We start from the raw sequence: 22734 nt of genomic DNA, 5'->3' as shown, positions 1-22734 counted from the left end.
TTTATCTTTAAGATCTTTTGTCATCACCTTTGCATGGGTCCCATCTCATTGCTCGATTCCGGGCACTGAGAAGGCGGACTCTCTTGCAAAGGTGGGCGCTATGGAAGGCGATATTTACGATCGACAAATCGCCTACGACGAATTTTTCTTCATTTATCGTCAACAGTCACTCGCCAGCTGGTAAAATAAATGGAGTGAAAGGAGTTTAGGACGATGGTTATATTCAATCAACCCTAAGGTGTCAAAGTGTCCTTGGTTCAAAGGTTTGGAGGTGAGTCGAGACTTCATTCGTGTGATGTCTCACCTCATGTCCAATCACTATTCGCTAAGCGCTCACTTGTTCCGTGTTGAGCTGGGGGACAGTAATCTCTGTGAATGTGGACAAGGTTACCAGGACGCAGATCACATTATTTGGTCTTGTGCTGAGCATCGTGGAGTCAGATCCGAGTTGTACGATTCCCTTCGGGCTCGAGGTAGACAACCTTATGTTCCAGTTCGGGATATTTTGGCTAGACGCGATCTGGAGTTTATGCAACTCATATATGTTTTCTTTAAAAATATTAACCATAGATTGTAAGTTTGATTAACCCTGTGTTTAGTTTGTATTTTGTGCGTGTGTGTTTTTTTTTGTGTATATTTGTTTCTGTAATAATTGTATAATAACAGAGTTGATATAACGTCGATATGATTAAGTATATGTTTTAGAAATAGTGAAATTTTTTATATTATTATTTTTTAATTTTTTATTTAATATTATATTCCAAATCTCCTTTTTTCTCTCCCGATCCAAAAAATTGTTATCCACTAACCTCGAGAAAACTGCGAGTAATCGGTCAAATCCTTTAATTTTAGATTTAAGATATTTATAATGTATACAGAAAAAGATAACATGGCTCTGTAAAGTTTATTCGATTGAGCCTGTACAAATAAAGTAATCAACAAAAAAAAAATATACGATTTATTTTCTCTAAAAAAATAGATTAATTGTTGATATATTCAAAGAAGAAGAGGAAAGAAGGGGGACACGCTTTTTGCAGCAATCGAAAGGTGATTTTTCAATGCACATTTTGAAGGTGAAATCAAAGCGTGATCGTGCAAAATACATACATTTTCCAACTAACAAATAGGCACACCACCAAATTATTACCCTGCATTGGGACGATGACCGCATTGGCAATCCTTGACACTACCAACTTAGTTACGCCAACACTTTGAACTGACGTAAACAAATCTGCATGGTCTTCTTCAACAAGATCGCTGAGTACAGGATTTATAATAGTGCATATGAATCACTTTTCTCGACTAGTTAGTTCAGCTTTGTGAAAGAGCGGAGTAAAAGCTGTAAAACAGCACAAGTTTAAATATAAACCAAGATACTTCCAAAGTAGTGCTAGAGTGTTGTTTAGTTGTTGGAAAAGCACTTTTGATGTTTATGTTATTCACCAAGAGTAGTTGGTTGTGTAGTAGCCATCAAATTAGTAATATATTCACTTTATTAGCTTTGTTTTGCAGCTTCAAGTTGAAAGTTGATCAATATTTACATAGAAGTGACATTAGCGTTTATTTTCTGCTGTAATTTAGCGTGACTGAAAAATTGAATAATGGTTGTGAGACAGTTGAATTACCGATCGCCACAACTATTTGGCTAGCTAGTTTTTGTTGTTGTTGTTGTTGTTGTTGTTGTTGTTGTTGTTGTTGTTGTTGTTGTTGTTGTTGTTGTTGTTGTTGTTGTTGTTGTTGTTGTTGTTGTTGTTGTTGTTGTTGTTGTTATTTTTGTTGTTCGTCGTCGTTGTTGCTGCTTTGTGCTAGTTGGACCGTCGGATATCGGGTGTTGGATATCTCTAGACGTCAGCAGAATGTGTGGTGCCGTGTAGTCGTCGTCACGTTGGTTGTCGATGTACTCTTAAGCCTTGGTGCGGGCGATGTTTGCTGTTGGCGGGGCTAAGTTTCTGATAACTGGTGATAGCTGAATCTGTTCGGTAACTGATATATTCATCGATGGAGGCGTATATTATGCAAGAATAACATTTTCAACATTAATTTCTGGAAACAGTTTAGCACCTGATAGGGTTTTTAATCTGATTTTCGGCCAACCTCTCTTTTTCGATCGAATATGAACGCAAAACTGGAGTGATTCTTCCATAGATGACTACAAAATTTATCCACTTTTCTAAGCGTACCGTTGGATTTGATAAAGATTCACACATTAATGAGATATTGTTAGAAATCTATCCTAAATTCTTGATTCTTAATTCGTTCTAAGTATTTCAATTCCGTCCGAACGCATTGAAACGCCATTGGTTTTTCTAGGTTTTTCTAAGTTCTACGAAAGAACGCAGAAAAAAATAATTTGTTTGGAGCGCTTCAGGGCATCAGCGTCTACCAGCATGAAATTTCAGGAGCAACTGAAATTCGTGCTAGTAGGCGAGTACACTAGCGCGAGTAAATCCGCACAGATGTAAGCACCCCATTAGTGCACATCGTATGAATATTTACGCACATTGTTCTCAAAACAAAGGAAGCGTTCCTAGCGAATCTCCTTTTTCTACGTTTATCCGTAGGACGATGAAAATCTTATGGCGTTAGGACGGAATTGAAACTCGAAGGACGAATTTAGAATCAAAAAGCAGTAGGGGAAATGTTGGCTTCGGCAATACCTTAACCTATTATCGTCAGGGGGTAAACAACGTCCTTGAGAGCTGAGTCCATTGTGTTTCAGAGCATCTATTGGCCAAATTTGAGTGCTCTAGGACTAGGACTTACTGACGATAATAGGTTAAGATGTTGCCGAAGCCAACATTTCCCCTATTAGATTTTAAACAATATCTCAACCATGTGTGACTATTTATAAAACCAAACGGTACGTATAGAAAGGTGAATAAATTTAAAAGTCATCTCTGACAGAAATACCGTATGCGTGATAATGTTTGCACCATCGTACAAATAAGGTTCTCATTTCACCTGTGCATACAATGCCTTGGTTTTCTTTGCATGCACGTAACCTACACGGTGTTTCACGAAAACCCATTAATGGGTATAAAAATACCCATTTCCGCTAAAAGTGCCCCTCCTCATTTAATGGGTAAACTATGGTTTACTCATAAATGGGTAAATGGGTGGTCTGTCAATAAATGGGTGTTTTTTCACCCATTTTCTTATATTGTGTTTACCGTAAAATGGGTGACAAAATACCCATTTTTACAAATGGAGGATGCAAGCGTTTGTTGATGTAAAAATGTTTTTAAAACATTGAAAATAAATGCAGGTGTTCCGCTCAAATTTTTCTCGAAACATTATAATACAAATTATCCATTGTATTGACTTATCCGTAAGCCTCTCCAACGTTTTGGATTCTAACATTTTCCGGAGGTCATTGCTGCGGACAGTAACTGTTTGCATCGAGGTTTGCATTCCCAATGAGCCGGTGACGGAAATGAGACGATAAAATTTCGAAGTGTTTTTTCACCCATTAATGGGTAAAAAATATACCCATTATTCAACCGTGAACTGATTCTTTAAATGGGTATTTTTTCACCCATTTTATGATTTCAAAATTCCCCCATTTTTTGACAGCGGCATACATGGTTTGAAAATGGGTATTTTTTTACCCATTAATGGGTTTTCACGAAATACCGTGTATAGCTCATACCGTAGTAGGCTGTGTATAAAAGAAAATGATTAACTTAGTTTGACAGTTGCACCATGACGAAGTGGCAGCGTATTCGTGATATGTCCCACGCGCAAATGTCGCAAAAAGACAAAGTCCCGGTGGACCGTCAAAAGGGTTTTAGACCGAGAAAAGAAAGGACAACTATCCGCGAAGGTGGCCACAGGTCGTCCGAGGTCAGCTCGGGTTCCGAGGGTTATCGCTGCTATCTAAAGGAAGATTCGGGTGAATCCAGTGCGTTCAATAAGGAAAATGGCCTCCTTAATAACGATAAATCAATCAATCAAGGAAAATGGCAAAGGAACACGGGATCAGTGACTTTACGGCACGGAAGATCGTAAAGGAAGATTGCGGGGCGAAGTCGAGGACACGGAAAAAAAACTCACATGATTACCAACCGCATCCGGGAGCTACGAGTCGAACGATGCAAGAAAATCTTGAATTTCCTTATGCGAAAAAATCCGGTATTCCTGTTCACCGACGAGAGCATGTTTACCGTCGATCCTGTATCAAATTCCAGAACCGACCTGTATATTAGTTCTCTTCCGGTAAAGACGTGGCCAACGAGCACAAGAACGTGTATCTGATCAAGCATCCTGCTAGTGTTATGGTGTTTGGATTGGTGGCTTCCGATGGCAAAAAAATGGACCCGGTGTTCATTCCAGAAGGCGGCAAGGTCAACACGGAGGTCTACATCGGGATTTTAAGTAAGTATGTTCTTTCATGGATCAAAGAACAGTACGGTCCGAAGCCAAATGTTGTATTTCAACAATATGGGGCTCCGTGCCACACCTCGAATCGCACTCAGAAGTGATTGCAGGAACATCTTTCGTTCTGGTCGAAGGATATGTGGCCGCCATCCAGCCCCGATCTTAATCCGCTGTATGGTGCGTCATGAAGGCCAAGGCCTGTTCTAAACGCCACCCGAGTACAGCAATCCTCAGACAAACATTGACCCGTACCTGAAGAGAAATGGATCCAGACTACATTATTAGAACCTGCCGTGCATTCCGGAAGCGTGTTGAGGCCGTAATTGCAGCAAGTGGAAACTCGATCGATGATTAACATAGTTTAAGACTCTGAGAAACATTCCCTCTTTGAATAAATGAAATAAACTCGAAAACGAATTTTTTGAGATTTTTTTAAATTTTGACATTGCTCAATGGTGCAAACATTATCACGCATACGGTATTCCATTTTTTGTTCAAACCCGTTCAAAAAAGAGAGGTAAAGCGCGGGTTGTGCTTAGTTGGACGGAAATAAGATCAAAAACCCTCGTATAGGCGCTCGTGTAGACTGTGTTTTGTAGCTTATGAACTAACGCATGGAATAAAAAACGTATTATTGATTTGTGTACGGTGAAATCATTGTTTTCTCCTCGTTAGAACAGAAATGGGCGATTACGACGAAGTATGCTCTACCCTATCGAAAATATTTCTCCAGAAAGTGGGCTGATTTCATTATTACTTGTATTTATGATTGAAATACGTAGCCCAACTGGAAAGAGGCAATATCTGATGTAAAAACTCACCACCGGTCTTGGACAAATTTGTTCTAATGAATAAGACTTATTGAATATGATGGACAGCAATATTCACTCACCATATGACGCTAGTGTGCATTTTGACATCTTAACTTGACAGTACGATTAGGTATAAGTTTGCTGTCTTCAGTTCTGAATGATAAGACCTATCGTATCTCACTCGAAAAAATCACTAACCACTAGTGCCATTTGATACTAATGGCTTGCTTAAGTCGACATCTCGACTAGATAGAAGGTTTATGTCAACACAACCTATTGTATAGTGGATAGCTTAGTTCTAAATACTCACACCAGGCCCGGCGAGTATACGAATTGACTTATAATTACTTACTTTAACTTGAAAGCTCAACTAGATAGATGGTGGCTGTTTTCGACAGAGTACAGATTTACATGACCTATTGTATGGTGGCCAGGTTAGTTGAAAATTTCTTCATCAGTGTTCGAACTGACTTGCTACCTTTGGCCGAGTTGTTCAGATGCACAAGATCTATTGACTGGTGCACAGTTTAGTTCAGAATTCTGTCACCAAGGAATTTTGGTAATTAATTATTATTATTGAAAGTTATTTCGTCCCAACTGGAACTTTGCTTTTGTCTTCAACTTTCATGTCATCTGCTGTTCGTTACATGTAAAACGGAAATTACACGAATGTAACGTATTTGCGTGTTACGTTTTGATTTGTCAGTATACGATTTCATGGCATTCATCAGCGATACAACGCTGGACAAAGTCTTATCAAAATGGTGCCATAATCTTTGCAAATTTAAATACAGCTCTATGCCTTGTGTAAACGAGGAAAGATCAGTTCAAAGTCACAACAATATTTCAATATGAAACAATTTAATTGAAGTTAAGTTTATTGAATTACAGCGTTCGCTATTTTATAAATTTTTGTTTGAACACAGATAAAGAATAAACTCAAATGAGATTCAGTCATAATTTTGCAATATTAAAATGTAATAATATGGTGTGACGTACTTATGTGTATTTTTAACCGGATTGTTATACGAAATGTATCTTAAATAGCTTTTTTCTCTCCAGTTACTGTTAATAAACATTATTCAGCAGGTACTTGAAATTTTTTTGCATACATTTGGAACTTAATTTTGAATGGGATACTCACTGAATTTTAAAATATGAAAATTTAATTCAATTAAACATTTTGAATGTCACCTTATTTCAAAACTTTGAATTTAATGTTTGTTTATTTTAGAATAAAATTTATAAATCAATAATGTTGTAATTATTAATTTAATGTTCAAGCAAAAACCCATCTCGTAGCTCTACGTCAATAATGCGGTCGTGTTCTGGACACAACCATTTTGAATACAATAGAGTCTTACAAATAAACGATTTGGAAAAAATATCTTAATAAATTTACTTAGTGCCAAGACCAAAGCCTAGAATACATTCAAAATAGTTAATTTTAATTATTCCTGGACTGAACGAAAATAAATTGCGCAGCAGTCTACTCAATACTACTACTACTAACTCAATTCTGGGTCTTGGCTAGTTTGCTGCGGTTTTGGATTACTTTTTTATATATCTCAAAACTGTAATAGTTTCTCCGATTCAACCCTCCCTATCCCCTATAGTAGCGTCCTGAAATCATCACAACACAGATGTCACATTGCTGTGCCTACAGAATATTTCAGAAGAATATCCTTAAAGTTGCAGGTTTCGATAGGAAATAAAAATATGGGACGGCAAACAATTTTCACTCAATTTCAAGAACCACTTAGACTTTCATCCTCTCGAACGCATGTCTCATGCCCTTGTGCAATCTTTAAAGATGTATGGATTCACTTAATTTCACGCTTACTAAGTAGACATGCTTCAGTGCCATCCAGTAGAGATGGCTTTCATTGTGTGTCATCGTCTGAGCTCAGGCAGGCAATATCCTGTGCCAGTTTCAAACGGGCGGCAACCTACCGTTCGAGAAGGGGGTTTAATTTTTATCCCATTTTCCCATACACATCTAGGGCACGGTCGGTGCTACGATGGCAATGGGGTGGGAAGGTTCCATTATAAAGAAAAAGAGAAATCATCAGCTCAACCTTCACTCTTACTCGTTTCTTTTTTTTTTCGGGCGCTCGTCAAGATGAAACAGTTGTGACATTTGCTGTCACAAGTCGCGCGTCATCCAAAATCTGCCATTGCTCGTACAATAGAAAGTCCTACGATATTTACGCTGCGAACAGGCATGCGGATTGGGTGGGAAAAATTGTGAAGGACAACGTGGTGTCAGGCTAATGAAACTTTTTGTAAGACTTGTCAAGCGTGTAGGAATGAAAACGAATGGCAAATTCTATTTTGGATCCTATTCAAATGCCGCTGGCTGCTATTCAAATGTACTGTTGACATGTGGCGCAATCTTCCGGAGAGGAATAGAAAATAATTGGGAGGGAATATACGTGGCTAAGCTCAGTTCAGAAATTGTGACAATTCATAAGAGAGATAGATATTCGGTAAAATGGTTTCAAGAACGAGCACCAATCAGCTGAGTATCGACCAATCGTTTGCACTCATGATATACCCTTCCACCTTCCGCCATTTTGGAGGACATGCCACGTCGGTCGTATTGGTCGCAATAATAAGTACTCTCGAGACGCCGTGCTCGCAATACCAATTTAATTTCAGTACCCGTCATGAATTTCTATGACATGCGATGCCACGGCGCGTACCGGTCGGTAGGGCAAGGCATAAAGATAGCGGGAGATTCATTCTTAGGGTTTAATGGCAATTTAATGAGCAATTTTCCCAAGGCATTCATATCATATAGCGATTCGCAATACGTGATGGTGGCGTTGCTTCGCTTCGAACATCTTCAACTAGATAGGTACCCTATAGCTTGCTCGTTTTCTATGAAGAGTGGGGCATCGCAGAATGAATATTTCTTGCCGTTGATTGCATACTATTTCTAACTGTTGGCGGTACTGTTTAAGCTCGAGCAGTTGCCACTAAAGTTAAACCAACTTTTAATGATATTCTCTTTGCTTTACGTCGTCGTACCAGAGTACACCTAATAATGTTCTATTTCTGTTTCTCCTTCTCCAATCCCGCAGGTGTATCCAGGTCGAGATATCACGAATATCGTCGAATCGTCTCACTATCAGAAAATCGGTGGCTGGTGCCGGCAGGGTGCACTAAACTCAGCCAAGTGTAAAGGTGCTCAGCGATGGATCAAGCCATTTAGATGTTTGGGTAAGTGCCAGCGAACAACAATGTTGGAATCGGTGCTGTATGTGTTTCACGAGGACATCGCCGAATCAAAGCAAATCCCACCCATTCCACTGAGTTTCCTTTTGCCTTCGCAGCACAATCTTTATCACTCTAGCAGTAGTGCTTCGTTGACCTAACAGGATGCATTGGAACTTTCCATATCTGAAATTAAATTCAATTTATCTCGTGCTTTAATCTAGAACGCCACCAGCGTTTGGCGCTCGCTGTAGAAGTAATTTCGTTAATTTTTGTTGTCTCCTTTTTTCGAGCAGAGGGACAATGTTGTCTCACTGAAATAGTTTATCTGTTGTCGTTATTGCTTTCAGCCTTGGCCAGGCTCAAACCGAAATAGTTGTGTTCCTTTCATGTAAATTATTTAGCTGCAATATTGCATTAGTTCAACATGCATTTGTCATATGTGCACACTGGTTGCCGTGATTATTTTTTCGAACATTTCTCATGCTAATTTTCATATCATGTTGATCATGTGTATCACTTAAAAAAAACTAACCCTAGTCGGTATAGAAATCCGGGATCTTCCGAATTCGATGCGAGTTCGATTCAATTGTCATATTCTACTTTATATGCTTATAACACTTTTAGTTTTATTTCAAAACAGAAGTACTGCCAGTTCTGAAAATACTGTTTAACAAACTTACTCTAGATTTTAAAGATTTTTATTTAAGAATTAAGACTTCTGGAATTTCGAAAAATGCCGGAGTTGACTAAAAGTTCATACGTCTTGATGTTTTGAGAAATAGAGTTTTTAGAGCCCCAAGTGGATTTAAAACTTCCGATAATCCTATGACTACGAGGACATAAAATGATTTCAATGACTTCCAAAACTCCCCATGTTGTACAAATTTTCAGGATTTCAAAAATTTCAGCAACTTTTACAAATACCAACTTTTTAAGTGAGTCCAAGGTTTCAAGCTCTTTGAGAGTTTTACAATCTTCCAGTATCTTTGGAAAATGATGGTACCTCCAGTTTTTTTGGAACCTCTTGAAACTCCTAATACTGCATACTTAATCATTAACAATATAAAGAACTTAAATCTTTATTTTTAAAAACTTTTAAAACATGCACAATAAAAAAAACACTATAGTGATTCCGTAACCAGCAAACACTATTAAAACTCCAGGAGCTTCTTGAGCTCCAGCTATACTTATGAACTATCAGAAACCAAAAACTTAAATTGTTCATGACTACAGCAATAGTTGAGATCCCAGCACATTGAGGATTGAAAGAACTTTCAGAAAACGTGGAGAGGGATGGTGAGGGGTGTCGGTAGAATTGTTTCAAACACATCGTTGGTACTTTAGCGGTCGGCGTTTATCTCTTTTTGCCAGTGGTGGCGGGGGGCTATCTACTATCTATATGCAATTTTCACACTGCCGTACTCTAACGGAACTATCAACTCTATGCTTTCATCTCCTCCATCTATCGTATAAAAATTACCACTTTAGTCTGTTATTTGAAATTAGCATCTTCAACTATCTATTAAATTGTTGTACTCTGAAAACATCTTAAACATCCGGCTTCTCTTAGAAATCCAGGAATTCGATCTCCAGATTATCCTTTAGAGCTCTTGAAAATTTAATAAAAGAACTTTTGATCTCTTGGAATATTACGTACTGCGAGAATTCCTGGAATTTCTGGAACTCTTACAACTCTTCTAAATTCTTGTAAATTTAAATGTTGAAAACATAATTTCAGAACTTCTGGAATATTTCGATTCTCATCCATATTTAGAATCTCTGAAATCTCTAAGTCTTAGTCTATAAAAACTGCAGAACTCCTGGAACATTGTAAACTGTAAGAACTGATAGAGCCACTACATTTCCTGCAAACGTTTAAACTCTTTGCAATTTCAACAAATTCAGATACTTAAATTTACGAAACTCAAATAAAAGAACTATATAACTCTTAGGTCGTTCGTAATGCTGAGTTGCAGTTTCATTATTCCGGCACTATTTTGTACCAGATTTGCAACTACTCGACTTTTTTATATTATTTTTGAGCAGTTTGAAACACAGTTTTAGGAAATTCTGAGAAGTTTACGGATTTTTCATTGAATTTCGGAGAACTTCATAAAAATACGAATAGTTTCAGAAAAAAAATTGGGAACAGTAGAAAACAGTAAACTTTATAAAATTTGTATTTTATAAAAGTTTCATGGAGTATCATGAAGCTCAGGTGATTTCATAGAAGTGAGAGGTATTTTATAAAAGATCGAGGATCATCATAGAAGTTCTGGGTTTCTTATAGTTTACTATAGAACTTCATGTAAATTAATGGAAACTCACAGAATTTCTTGAACGCGCTTGCATCTTTTACATCAAACAGATATTCTCTCATATGATACCAGGCTGCTCAGAAATTATTCCAACGATCTTCAGTCCTCGTAATATTCTTTCAAGTCTTCAGGCTGATCAGGTATTATTATAATCTTAAACTATTCTACAATTCAAATCACGTTTATTACATGAAACCAGATAGCTCGGGAATTATTCCCAAGACCATCAGACATCTCTGTGATAACCTCAAGATACTTTTTCAAGACTTCAGGTTGATCAGGTATCATTCTAAAAATATTAAACTATCCAACAATCCAAATCACATCTCTCAGATATTCTCTCATATGATACCAGATAGCTCAAAAATTATTCCAAATACCTTCAGGTGATCAGAGATCTCGCAAGCTTATTGCATACTGTACGCGCCACGCACTAATTTCCGGACATACGCAGGCTTTCTTGACGGCACTGGTGGCCTCTGGGCCCAAAAGCGTATCTGCAGCACGTTGAATCAAAAAATAAACGTCACGATGGAGTTGAACGAAGGCGTTCGCTTCCCACACACGCGGCGATGGGGTTTTCCTACACCCAGAACTTGATCGTTGCTCGCCCTCTTTTTCACTAAAGATAGGCCGACGCACATATGGTCAAGTTCTCACCATCAACGGCTAAGTTAGTTTGGGACTTAGTGGAAACTTTCCTCGACCACACAACCGAAGTGACAAAGTGTCTTGCTAAAACGGCACTTAGCAAAAACCACACGGCGGACACCGACCTCGGTCAACAAAGAGGAAATCTTTCGGATCACTTAAAAAAATAGCGTTTCTCGTTGGAACGTTTATATTTCCCGATGGCAACTAACTCTACGTACATAAATGATCGCAGTTTTAAACTGCTTTTGCTTTCTGCTCTGCATGTATGTATGTGTTTGAAAGGAAAAAGATCGGGATCGAGTAGTATAATCGCAATCGGTGTATTTGCATGTTTGCTTTGTGTGATTTGTTTGTAGTTCGTAGGTACCAGTATATAAGAAATTAGATCTGTTTCGTTGTTTGTAAGGTAGACAGCAAATAATGTCTCTAGGTTAAGTTAGATGTAAGAAATTCAATTTACTTCTAGGAACAAATTTTACTTTTAAGCTATTAGATAAGTTTAGGTTTAGATCAGTACCTAACACATACTCTCAACTTAGTATTCTAGATACACTTCCACAGTTGTTTATAGAGAGCTTTCTATGCCTGTCCCATTTTTGCATTAGTATAATTGTGTGGCAAGTACAATCATATACTATTCCCAGAAAAGTTGAGAAAAATGTCTAACCAAAACTGGAAATCGAACCCAGCCACCTCCAGCATGGTCTTGCTTCGTTACTATGCGAATGAGCTAAGGGAAGTTTACCAACTATAATTTTGAAGATCTTCAACTGTCCAACAATCACGTATCTCAAATATTTTCCCACGATACCAAATAGCTAAGAAATTGTTTCAAAGACCATCAGGTGATCAGCGATCTCAATCAATAATCATTAATCCAAGTTACATCGCTATGATATTTTCTAATATGATATCAAGTGACACATAACATATGTCATAACCGTTCACGTAGTCAGAGATCTCCATAAAGTACTCAGGCTATTTTTTCATTAGGTTGTTCAGGTACTATTCTGAAGTCATCTGGTTAATCAGGTACTATTCTGAAGATTGCAAACTATTCAACAAATCAAATAATGTCTCTCAGTTATTCTCCCAGGAAACCAGATGACTTCTATTTTTTCAAAGGTCTTCATGTGCTTGGAGATCTTCAAAAACTTCTCTGGATATGTTTTCAATACTTCTGATTGACCAATTATTCTGAAGATCTTCAACTATCCGATATTCAGATATTCTCTTATGATAGCAGGTTGCTCAGAAATTATTCCAAATCACTGGAAATTCATCGAAGCAAACAAACTTTGAACACGCACACATATGTAGGAACGAATACCAAACATCTTTTAAAACTGTGCGTTGTGCTGAAGGTGTTGCAATTTCACTTTTGACAGTTTCAAATCTTAGAACTATCGAGTATAGTAGTTTGAAACAATTTTGAAACTCAGCATTGCGAACGGCATTAGAGATTCAGGTTCTTACTAATACCAATACTAAAGATTTGTAAATTCCCTCAACTACATGAAACTCAAGAATTGCAGGAACTTTTAGAACTCTGGTAACTCCTGGTACTCCAGCAGCCCTAAAAATCCCGAGAAAATAAATTTGGGCTGGATGAGAATCTTCAAATCTTTAAATATCTTCAAATCTCAAGTAATTATTATGAAGTGCAAGTAATTTCAAATGGAATTTCTGGAATTTCGAAATTCTTAAAACTCTTAAGACTCCAACCACTCTGCAAAATTTTAAAGGTATCCCGAGAAACTTTTCGATCTTCTGAAATGCTTAGAGCTTCCTTAGGGTTCTCCATGAAATTGTGACACTCTACAACTACAAGAACTGCAGAATGCCAGGAACATTCGAAACTCCATCAACTAAAGAATGCAACTGAACTGAAACCCTAGAGCTCATGACAATTCCAGGAAATTACGATACTCTAAAAACACTGATAACTCGGTGTTCCGGCGCTTCAGTCAACGAAAGTGCGTTGATTTTCTGATATAATCGCCAACTTTTCGGTCTTAGGTTCGGATCTTCTTCAATGAATGAACCTTGGATCGAAACGTCAGCGATGATTCTTTGATTGCAACGCTGAAGCACCGAGTTTAACGGGTGTTCAATAAAAAATGAGAATGATTTCAGTGCCGACCAGCGCTCTTGTGAGAGCATCGTGACAAAGTTGCGTCGTACGGCTGATCAGGGCCCCTTCTCCAATATTCATTGCCGTTTTTTTGAAGAATAAACATTATTTTTTTAATAAAAAAAAAATACTGAATTCGTTGAAAAATTTTGTTTTACGAGCTATATGACTGAAAAAATTCTCATTTTTTATTGAACACCCGTTACAATTTAATTAGAACTCCGGCACCAATATAAATAGCAAAAACTATTATCATTAAATTTTTAGAGCTTCAGAAAATTCAAATCTCCAAGTAATTCTGGTTCTAAGCAATTATCACTTCTCCAGGATATTCTCGATCGCCACCATCCATTAAATCTCTTGTGAAGTCTAAGACTGCAACGACTGCAAGAGCTGATGAGCTCCAGGAGTATTAGGAACTGCAAGGACTCTTACAAGTAGTTCTTAAGAATTTTAAGAAATTCCGATTTTACTGGTTTAATTATAGAACAAAAAAAGGATTTAAAGCTGTTGTTTTCTTTCAAAAGTATAACTCCCTTGCGTTTGACGATTAAACACTACCACCATCTGTTGAGCTTACTGCACCGTAAGCTGACAGTATACACCGTTTGAAAAATGTATGTAAATTTCTGCGATGTATAGCGCACACGTTATTGACACTAGATTTAGCGTTAATTTACATATTTCAAGTAAATTTAAGCATAGTTTCGCATAAAACAGCAGTGTTGCTTACAAACCTGTAAACAATTTCGTTGTTTATGCCAACTATAGCTTAAAATTAAACAAGGGCAAATGGCGGTAGTGTTTTAGTGGCAATAATATTTAATGCGCTATGTCTGTTTGTCTGTGGTATCTTTTTTTGATTTCCGCTGCCGCTACCACAGATGATCGCCGAGTGAACACTGTGAACCGTGTTCTTGCAAGGGAGAAAGTGGACGGGATGATTTACAGCGGTTTGTTCTTTTTGCTCCCACTTTACTAATTTACACACCAACATAAACACAAAACCTTTTAATGGGACTACAAATTGAACTTAAGTACTCTATTCATTTCAACTAAAAAATATAAACAAAATAAATAAAACACGCGACGGACGTCTCGGGCATGGTATTGCCTAGTGTGTGGCTTGAGGTGCACTGAAGTGTATTATTTATCCGATCGATCGTTTCGGTCCATTCGATCGTCGCATATTTCAGTAGATAGTTGTGGTGGTGATGCTGCTGTTCGGAAGTTGAACGGTGATCAACGATGAGTGACCAGTGGCCAGTCCGTTGATGATCGACGTCCAGATGGCGAGGGGGTCACTTCGGTATCGAACAAACCAAAAACGGTTCAAATTTTGATCGGTTCCAGAATAACTGGAATTAGTCACCGTTATTCCGGATTAAAAAGGGTTTATTTTGTTCGGTGGTGAACACAATCAAAAGTGAATCATATATTATTATTTTTGAATAAAACAACAAAATAAATCCGGGCCTGAAATCCGGCTCCGAGAACCACTCTTCGCTCCAACCGAACAAGGGCATGCGACATATCAATTTACGCTCAATTTTAATGGTGAGTCCGATGGTGTAACAGAGATTCCTCCTGGGCGTAATCTGGTCAGTTCCGAACACCACTTTTCGTTCCTACAGGTACACGACCCATCATTGTAATTTTCAAAGATGAGTATGATGGAGTACTCGAGGACATTTCTAGATGTAATCTGGTCACCGTGGCCATTATCTAGAAGGGCAATTTTTCTTCCTGCCAGAACATGGGCATGCGAAACATAGATTTACGCTAATTTTCATAAGCGAGTGTGAGATTCCTGCTGTACATAATATGACCACGGTGGTCAGTATCCAGATGATCTTCCGAAATCCGATGTCAAAGACTACTTTTCATCCCGTCAAACCATGGGGATGTGACACATCATTTCACATTTTTTTTTCTCCTGGGTTTCCTGGATCGGTTCAGTATATCAGGAAAATGGCTTTCATTTGCAAATAGTTTCATCAAACTTGTTTTAGAATTAGATTTTTGACATGCAAAACAAAACAGATGTCACCTATTGTAACTGTTTGGTCACAAGTTCATAGGTTTTTGTCGTCTATGTTGTATATTCAGAACCTTCACGTTTCTTGTGCAAGACCAGTAGTATACCACAGAAGTGATAGGGTTCTGTACCACAGTTAAAATTGTTGTGCCGTTATGTTATGTCCACTATAGAAGCATCAGAGACCAAATACAGTATGGCTAAACAAAGATGACAGGATGAGGTAAATTTGTAAAAAGGCCGGCCGTTACCCAAAGTCGGCCTCTTTTAATATCAGTGTGCTAGGACGCATTTTAATTAACAAGTGCAGTGGTGAAAGTTCAACTTGATCAGGTGGAATCCGACTGGCGCCGCCGCATGCCAGGACCGAAAAATGCAAATGCGTAGCTTCGCCATGTTGTTGCCCTGCGGACTCAACTGTTCGACCGGGTACTGTATGTTTGATCTTGATTGGTGAGTACTGAGTTCTAGTACGAGTAACACTATATGACTATGTGACTATGGGCGCCTAGGGTTAATGTGCATTTCATCGTTTAATTAGGCAAAAACCATTTTTTCAAAAGATTAAGGCAAAAAGTAAGAATTTTATTTAGTTTATCAGTCATTTTGGTGTGTAAAATGAACGAGATCAATATGATTGTCACTTGAAATCTCAAAAGAACTGTCAAACGGCGAAATCATGTTTTTAAATATTTTTTACTAAACATGTTTTGAATCGAATCAGTTATATTGTCAGTATTCACCAACATGGACTCCCCGTTTTCGATGGTAGAATTCTCAATTGCTCTTCTTCGAATCAAGTTCAACCTGCTCAAGAACCTCCCAGACGTCACAAAGAGGCGATTGTTGAACTTGTTCAATCGATTCCTGGAGCTCAACGTTGTTCCGGATGATTGGAGACAAGTGAGAGTTATCGCCATCCAGAAGCCCGGTAAACCCGCGTCGGATCATAATTCGTACCGTACCATCGCGATGCTGTCGTGTATTCGGAATATGTTAGAAAACATGATTCTTCTTCGTCTGGACAAGTGGGTCGAGGCGAATGGCTTACTCTCAGATACGCAATTTGGATTCCGTAGGGGCAAAGGGACGAACGACTGCCTTGCGTTGCTTTCAACTGAAATCCAATTAGCCTATGCTGAAAAACAGCAGATGGGTTCAGTTTTCTTGGACATTAAAAGGGCGTTTGATTCTGTTTGCATCGACATCCTTTCCATGCGAGTGGGCTTTCTCCGATTATCAATAATTTCCTGTTTAATATGTTGTCCGAAAAACGAATGAGCTTCTCTCATGGCAACTCGGAAATTGCACGAATCAGCTACATGGGTCTTCCACAAGGCTCATTTTTAAGTCCCCTCCTGTACAATTTATATGTGAAAGACATTGATGAATGTCTGGCCGAAAATCGCTAAGGCAGCTTGCAGATGACAGCGTGGTCTCCATGACTGGACCAACAGCACCGGACCTGCAAGGACCATTGCAAGATACCTTGGATAATTTGTCTACTTGGGCAATGAATCTGGGTATCGAATTCTCTCCGGAGAAAACAGAGATGGTTGTTTTTTCTAGGAAGCTTTATCCAGCACAGTTTCAGCTTCAACTTATGGGTAGAACAATCACTCACAGCATGTCGTTTAAGTATTTAGGTGTCTGGTTCGATTCCAAGTGCACTTGGGGAAAACACATAGCGTATCTGAGGCAGAGATGCCAACAGCGAATCAATTTTCTTCGTTCCATTACCGGCACTTCATGGGGAGCTCATCCGGAAGATCTGATAAGTCTCTACAAGACCACCATTCTCTCGATTTTGGAATACGGTAGCTTTTGCTTTCAATCGGCGGTGGGGACGCACATATTGAAGCTCCAAAGGATTCAATATCGTTGCATTCGAATCGCGCTAGGTTGTATGCAATCGACGCATACCATGAGTCTTGAAGTTCTTGCGGGCGTCCTCCCCTTATCAAATCGTTTTGCGGATTTATCGTTCCAGTTCCTCATCCGCTGTGAAGTCATGAACCCGCTGGTGATCGAAAACTTTGAGAAGCTGCTAGAGCGGAATCCTCAAACACGATTCATGAGCTTGTACTACGAGTACATGACTCTGGACATCGGCCCCTCCTCGTTCAACCCCAATCGCGCTGTCTCCCATCATTTCAATTGTTCTTCCGTGAGATTTGATCTCACAATGAGGCAGGAGATTCAAGGAATTCCAGAGCCTCACCGTTCCCTGATTGTCCCAACTATTTTTGCGAACAAATACCGCCACGTCCCCACCGAGAAGAGATTTTTCACAGATGGGTCGGTGATAAATGCGTCCACTGGTTTTGGAGTATTCCACGATCTTCATAGCAACTCATACAAGCTTCAAAAGCCGTGTTCGGTATACGTTGCTGAGCTAGCAGCTATATCGTACACGTTAGAGCGTATTGCCTCACTTTCACCAGACAATTATTTTATTTTTACGGATAGCCTAAGCTCCCTGGAGGCTACGCGTTCAATGAGGCCGATGAAGCACTCGGCGTATTTCCTACAGGAAATACGATCGTCATTGAGTGCTTTATCAAACAGCTCGCATTGGTATGGGTCCCTTCTCATTGCTCTATCCCGGGCAATGAGAAAGCGGACTCGCTGGCCAAGGTGGGCGCTATGGAAGGCGATATTTACGAGCGACAAATCGCCTACCACGAATTTTTCATGATTTCTCTTCAGCAAGTCCTCGCCAACTGGCAACAAAAGTGGAATGATGGTGATCTGGGAAGATGGCTACATTCTATTGTCCCACAGGTGTCGATCCAACCCTGGTTCAAAGGGTTGGATATGAGTCGTGATTTTATTCGTGTAATGTCCAGGCTCATGTCCAATCACTGTTCGTTAAACGCCCACCTCTTCCGTGTTACGCTTGCCGACAGCAACTTATGTACCTGTCGAAACGGTTATCACGACATCGAGCATGTTGTTTGGTCCTGCTCTTTGCATCATGAGGCGAGATCCGTTCTGTGTGATTCCCTTAGGGTCCGAGAAAAACAACCCTTTAAGCCAATTAGAGACGTCTTGGCTTGTCGTGATATCGACTTTATGCAGCAGCGACTTTCTTAAAGCTGTTGATGTATATGTTTAATGTTTTGTGTTTTAGTCATCCTTTACGTTTAAGTTTTAAATTAGTTCAAAATGCTTTCCCTTGTCCTCCATCCAAATGTTCAATAAATGGAATCCATAATCTCGAGTAAGCCGCGAGTAATCGGCCCCCGTTCTACTAACATTAGTTGTAAGAAATGATATTAATGTAAAAAATATTCGGCTCCGCAAAGCTAACGCATTTGAGCCATGACAAATAAATGGATTATAAAAAAAGTATTCACCATACGCTTGGATTAACGACTTTTGTAATCTTCAAATCACTTTTTCTCAAAGAAACCCAAGATAAAATATTTTAAAAACTTCACAGTTTTGATTATATTGATCAAAACCAACTCTCTGTAAAAAAAAAACCTGAGGTACATGTATAATGCAAAATGAGTGCCTTTAGACACGTGGTGTGTACCTGGTGAGTGTTTACAAATATTTCAAAAACATATGGATGGTTGTTAACGAAGGGCACAGAGCGAAATCTTTCAACTGTTCAGTGTCCATGGTTCTATTAAGGTGTTATTTTAACGGGTTCAAACATTGCATCAGTAATTTCCACAGATGGCCCTGTCTGTCATGTCTAAAATGAGTGTGAATAAATTGTTAAACAACTGTTGATTAAATCATAAAATAGCCAGTCTGTAAGTCAAACATCACTAAAGAAGTTCAAATTCAAAGCGCTCAACGCTGTACTGCTAATAAAACAACTTATTCCTTTCAAACCAAAACGACAAGACGCTGACAACTTCATTTTAATTTTACTCATCAAGCATTGCGAAATCTGATCCCCAGGTATTCGCCATTGTTAGCATCTCAACATTATGGCAGCATAAATTACATCATCATCACCATCATTAGATGTTCCACTTGCAAGCTCCCGTTAATGATGCAAACAGCGAGATAATTTTTGAGCAAAGAAACCGCCATTACTTTCCATCTTTGCTCATATTCTCAAGCACGTCCTGAATGGATTTATGTTTGTGTGCTCAGTGATAGGAATAATTAGTACGGCTACAGATGTGAGTTAACAAAACATTACGGAAAATGGCTGACTCATAAATAGTTCGCGACTAGTTGGTATATTTGGTAAATCTAGCAAAGGTATACAAATTCATCTCAAACACATTGCGTTGTAAATCCTATCTTTGAAAGTTCCACATTCTGGTGGCATATTTTAGTTGAGGATTATTGAACGTACATTTCCATCTTGTTCCATTCACTGAACATAAAATCTGCCTATCGTATATATTTTTTTTATCTCTCTTGTGACCATCTGAACCGATTCAACCCGGAGGCAAATCGATAACAAATCCTCTTACATACAGTCATCTACCGCTTTTGAAAGATTAATCGCAAACCCATCCCCCAATCATCCGGGGGTTTGGATCTACTTTTTATTCATTCACGTGCTCATCCTGTGCCATCCTATTTCCCTCTGCTTCCAGAAGGTCCTTTCCAGTCAGACGCTCTTCTGGTGCCCGAGGGTTGCCTGTTTGACCACATCCACAACGCGTCCAGGTGCTGGCCGTTCATCAGGTGGAATCAGACCGGCGCCGCCGCATGCCAGGACCGAAACATGCAAATGCGTAGCTTCGCCATGCTGTTACCCTGCGGAATCTCACTGTTCTCCGGTGTCGAGTTCGTGTGCTGCCCAAAGCACTTCAAAGGTAAGTGAGCTTTTGCATTTCCCAACGGTGTGTACACCTGCCTAGCATTCGGGAAGTGCCTATCCTTTATCTGGACGTTTGCGTTATGATTGAGTGGATGCTGATAATGACCCAACCTGTCGGCTAGTGGTGCGCTGCTTGGTCGGATAACATGATACAGTGTAGAGCTGTCATCCACTAACGACAATGGTGCTGATGATGATTGCGTAGGCCTTCGTTGAATTTAAATGTCGGATACAGTTTGTTAACACGTTTGATTTTGTTTGAGATTGATCTTAACACAATGCGCTCTATCTATATCACGGTCCATTTGCATAATGTTGCCAGGGAGAAGTGTGCGACAGTTTGGAAAATTCACTCTACCTCACTTAGGAAGCAGAGCGTGAGTAGCAACAGTATGAGGGGGGTGTGAGATAAATCGCATTTTGCTCGTTTTCCTTCCCGCGTTAAACGGATGACCTGCCCGGCTACTAAAAGGGATTGTGTGCAGCAGTTTTGCACAATTTAAATGTTATTGTTATGCAAATCGAACACAGCTCTGGAAAATCTGTTACTCGGAGAAGTGCATTCGAAGCTCTGCCGGCAGTGACATAAATTTTGTAATTCACTCCCTGGTTGCATTGTTCTGCATTTTCTGGAAATACTGTGTCCAGCGTCTGTAAACCGGTTTATGGGAAACAAAAACAGTTTACCCATTTATTATCACGAGGGATTATGGTACTGGTTCGAAACTACAGGTCTGTTGACACCTTCCTGAGATAAATCAATCAGAAATGATTTATTCGCTGGAAAGTATCATTGATCATTTTCAGAGAAACCTTAATTAATAGCGACTTGCAGCTTAGTTTTTGAAAGTGGGTTTCATTTACTAGTCTGCAGAGGTAAAAAATCAATAATACTGTGAACCGTTCAGAATTTTTGTTTTTTTTTATCTATGAAACATCTTCGTCTATGAACAGTGCAGATACATATCACTTGAAAGGATGTACCGAGGCCTGACTCAGCTCGACGTAAAAATTATGATCATTGCTAGAACATAATTTTTTCTCCCTTGATTTGTTTTCCGTCGATCTTGTTTTCCGTCCTGAGCACCAATGCTACCGCCGCCAGGGAGGCAGCTTCCACACCTGGACCCTACCTATCGACCCATCAACTCATGAACCGAGGAACAACGGCTTTACTTCCCTTTTCGGTGGTGCCGACTGGGATTGAACCCTGGCCTGTTGGGATGAGATGTAATCACGCTTACCACTACACCACTACACCACCGCCGCCGCTGCTAGTCCATAAATAGAAAATAGAATTTAAATTATGAAATAACGGTTCACTTATATCGAAAACACCATATCAAGAAGACTGTCAACTTTACCAGTGTCCACTGCGCTCAAGTGAAGGTGAACGCATCGTATATAAAGATGAGAAATAAACAAACCTTTCTTCTATGGTTGGATTTTTTGCTATCAAATTTCCTTTTTGGGCCGCAGATGACGCGATTGTACCTGACTCATAGCAGTCGTATTAGCAAACGGGAGAGTTGCCAGTCTTCTTGATATGTTGTCTTCGCTTATATCCTTTACTGTGGGTGCTATACTTTTGAACATTTTTAAAGGTTTTTTGAGAAATATCTTGATTTGATATTTGGCTAAAATATCATATATTGAAAAACATAAGGTTGAATACAGGAGTTGGGCAACATAGTAAAATTTTCTCCAACTTTAAAGTGCCAACCAAATCAAAATTGGCAATTGTTCGAAATTGTGTGAGAGATATGTATGGCCCCATTGGGTATATGAACGAACATTTTCACGAAAATGTTATGTTTTTTTTTGTATTTTATTTTTATTTTTGAGATTTTCAGCCGCCGGCTTGCTTATCTCCCAGTTTAAGTGTCACAGACCCAGCTAAAGCGTTCTATGAGATATCCTGAAGTATGCGAGCATAAAGCAGTAGACTAACCTTCCTTTTTTTGATCACAACAATCGGTTCGAAAGAAATGCGGACTGTTTCAAATTCCAGTATTCAGGTTGTTTAATTCCCATTCAATTGCTGATGCAATATAAATTTCGCCCTTGGCTGGATGACATATGGTGCAATATAACAATGCGCAAGCAAGCTTCCAGTAGATATCTGGCCCTAAAGTAAACTCTTACATCAGCATTCCTGTCAGTGAATGTGCGATTGTGTGGAAAATTTTAACACTTTCCTGTCGCGAACCCGACGGTCAACGGGGAAAACAGTCCAAAATGCACCGCGGGGTAAAACACCCGATGTGATTTTTCATATCATTCCCGTTTTGGATTGCTTAAACAAGGATTTCTGCACAAAAATAGAATTAAGAGTGAAATAGCTATAGCATATATGAAAAACCAAATCGGGCCTTTTGCCC

The 22734-nt window shown here is 39.1% G+C and overlaps 1 protein-coding gene across 7 annotated transcripts in view; it reads left to right on the top strand.

Annotated features, from left to right (window-relative positions):
• The window catches only part of Appl (amyloid-beta-like protein), a 171885-nt gene that overhangs the window by 74316 nt on the left and 74835 nt on the right, over positions 1-22734 (top strand). For 6 of the 7 annotated variants that reach the window (XM_065237612.1, XM_065237610.1, XM_065237611.1 and 3 more), the window contains exons 2-3: positions 8276-8414; positions 20127-20348. In XM_065237612.1, coding sequence (XP_065093684.1) covers positions 8276-8414; positions 20127-20348 — 361 coding nt within the window. The remainder of the gene's footprint in view (positions 1-8275; positions 8415-20126; positions 20349-22734) is intronic. The other variant, XM_065237607.1, reaches the window with a different exon arrangement.

Source organism: Ochlerotatus camptorhynchus, unplaced genomic scaffold (assembly GCF_037179485.1).
Source record: "Ochlerotatus camptorhynchus isolate MF236.1 unplaced genomic scaffold, CSIRO-AGI_Acam_v1.1 ptg000634l, whole genome shotgun sequence".
Classification (NCBI taxonomy): domain Eukaryota; kingdom Metazoa; phylum Arthropoda; class Insecta; order Diptera; family Culicidae; genus Ochlerotatus; species Ochlerotatus camptorhynchus.
Note: the sequence above shows the minus strand (reverse complement) of the source record. Positions and strands in the feature narration are given on the sequence as shown.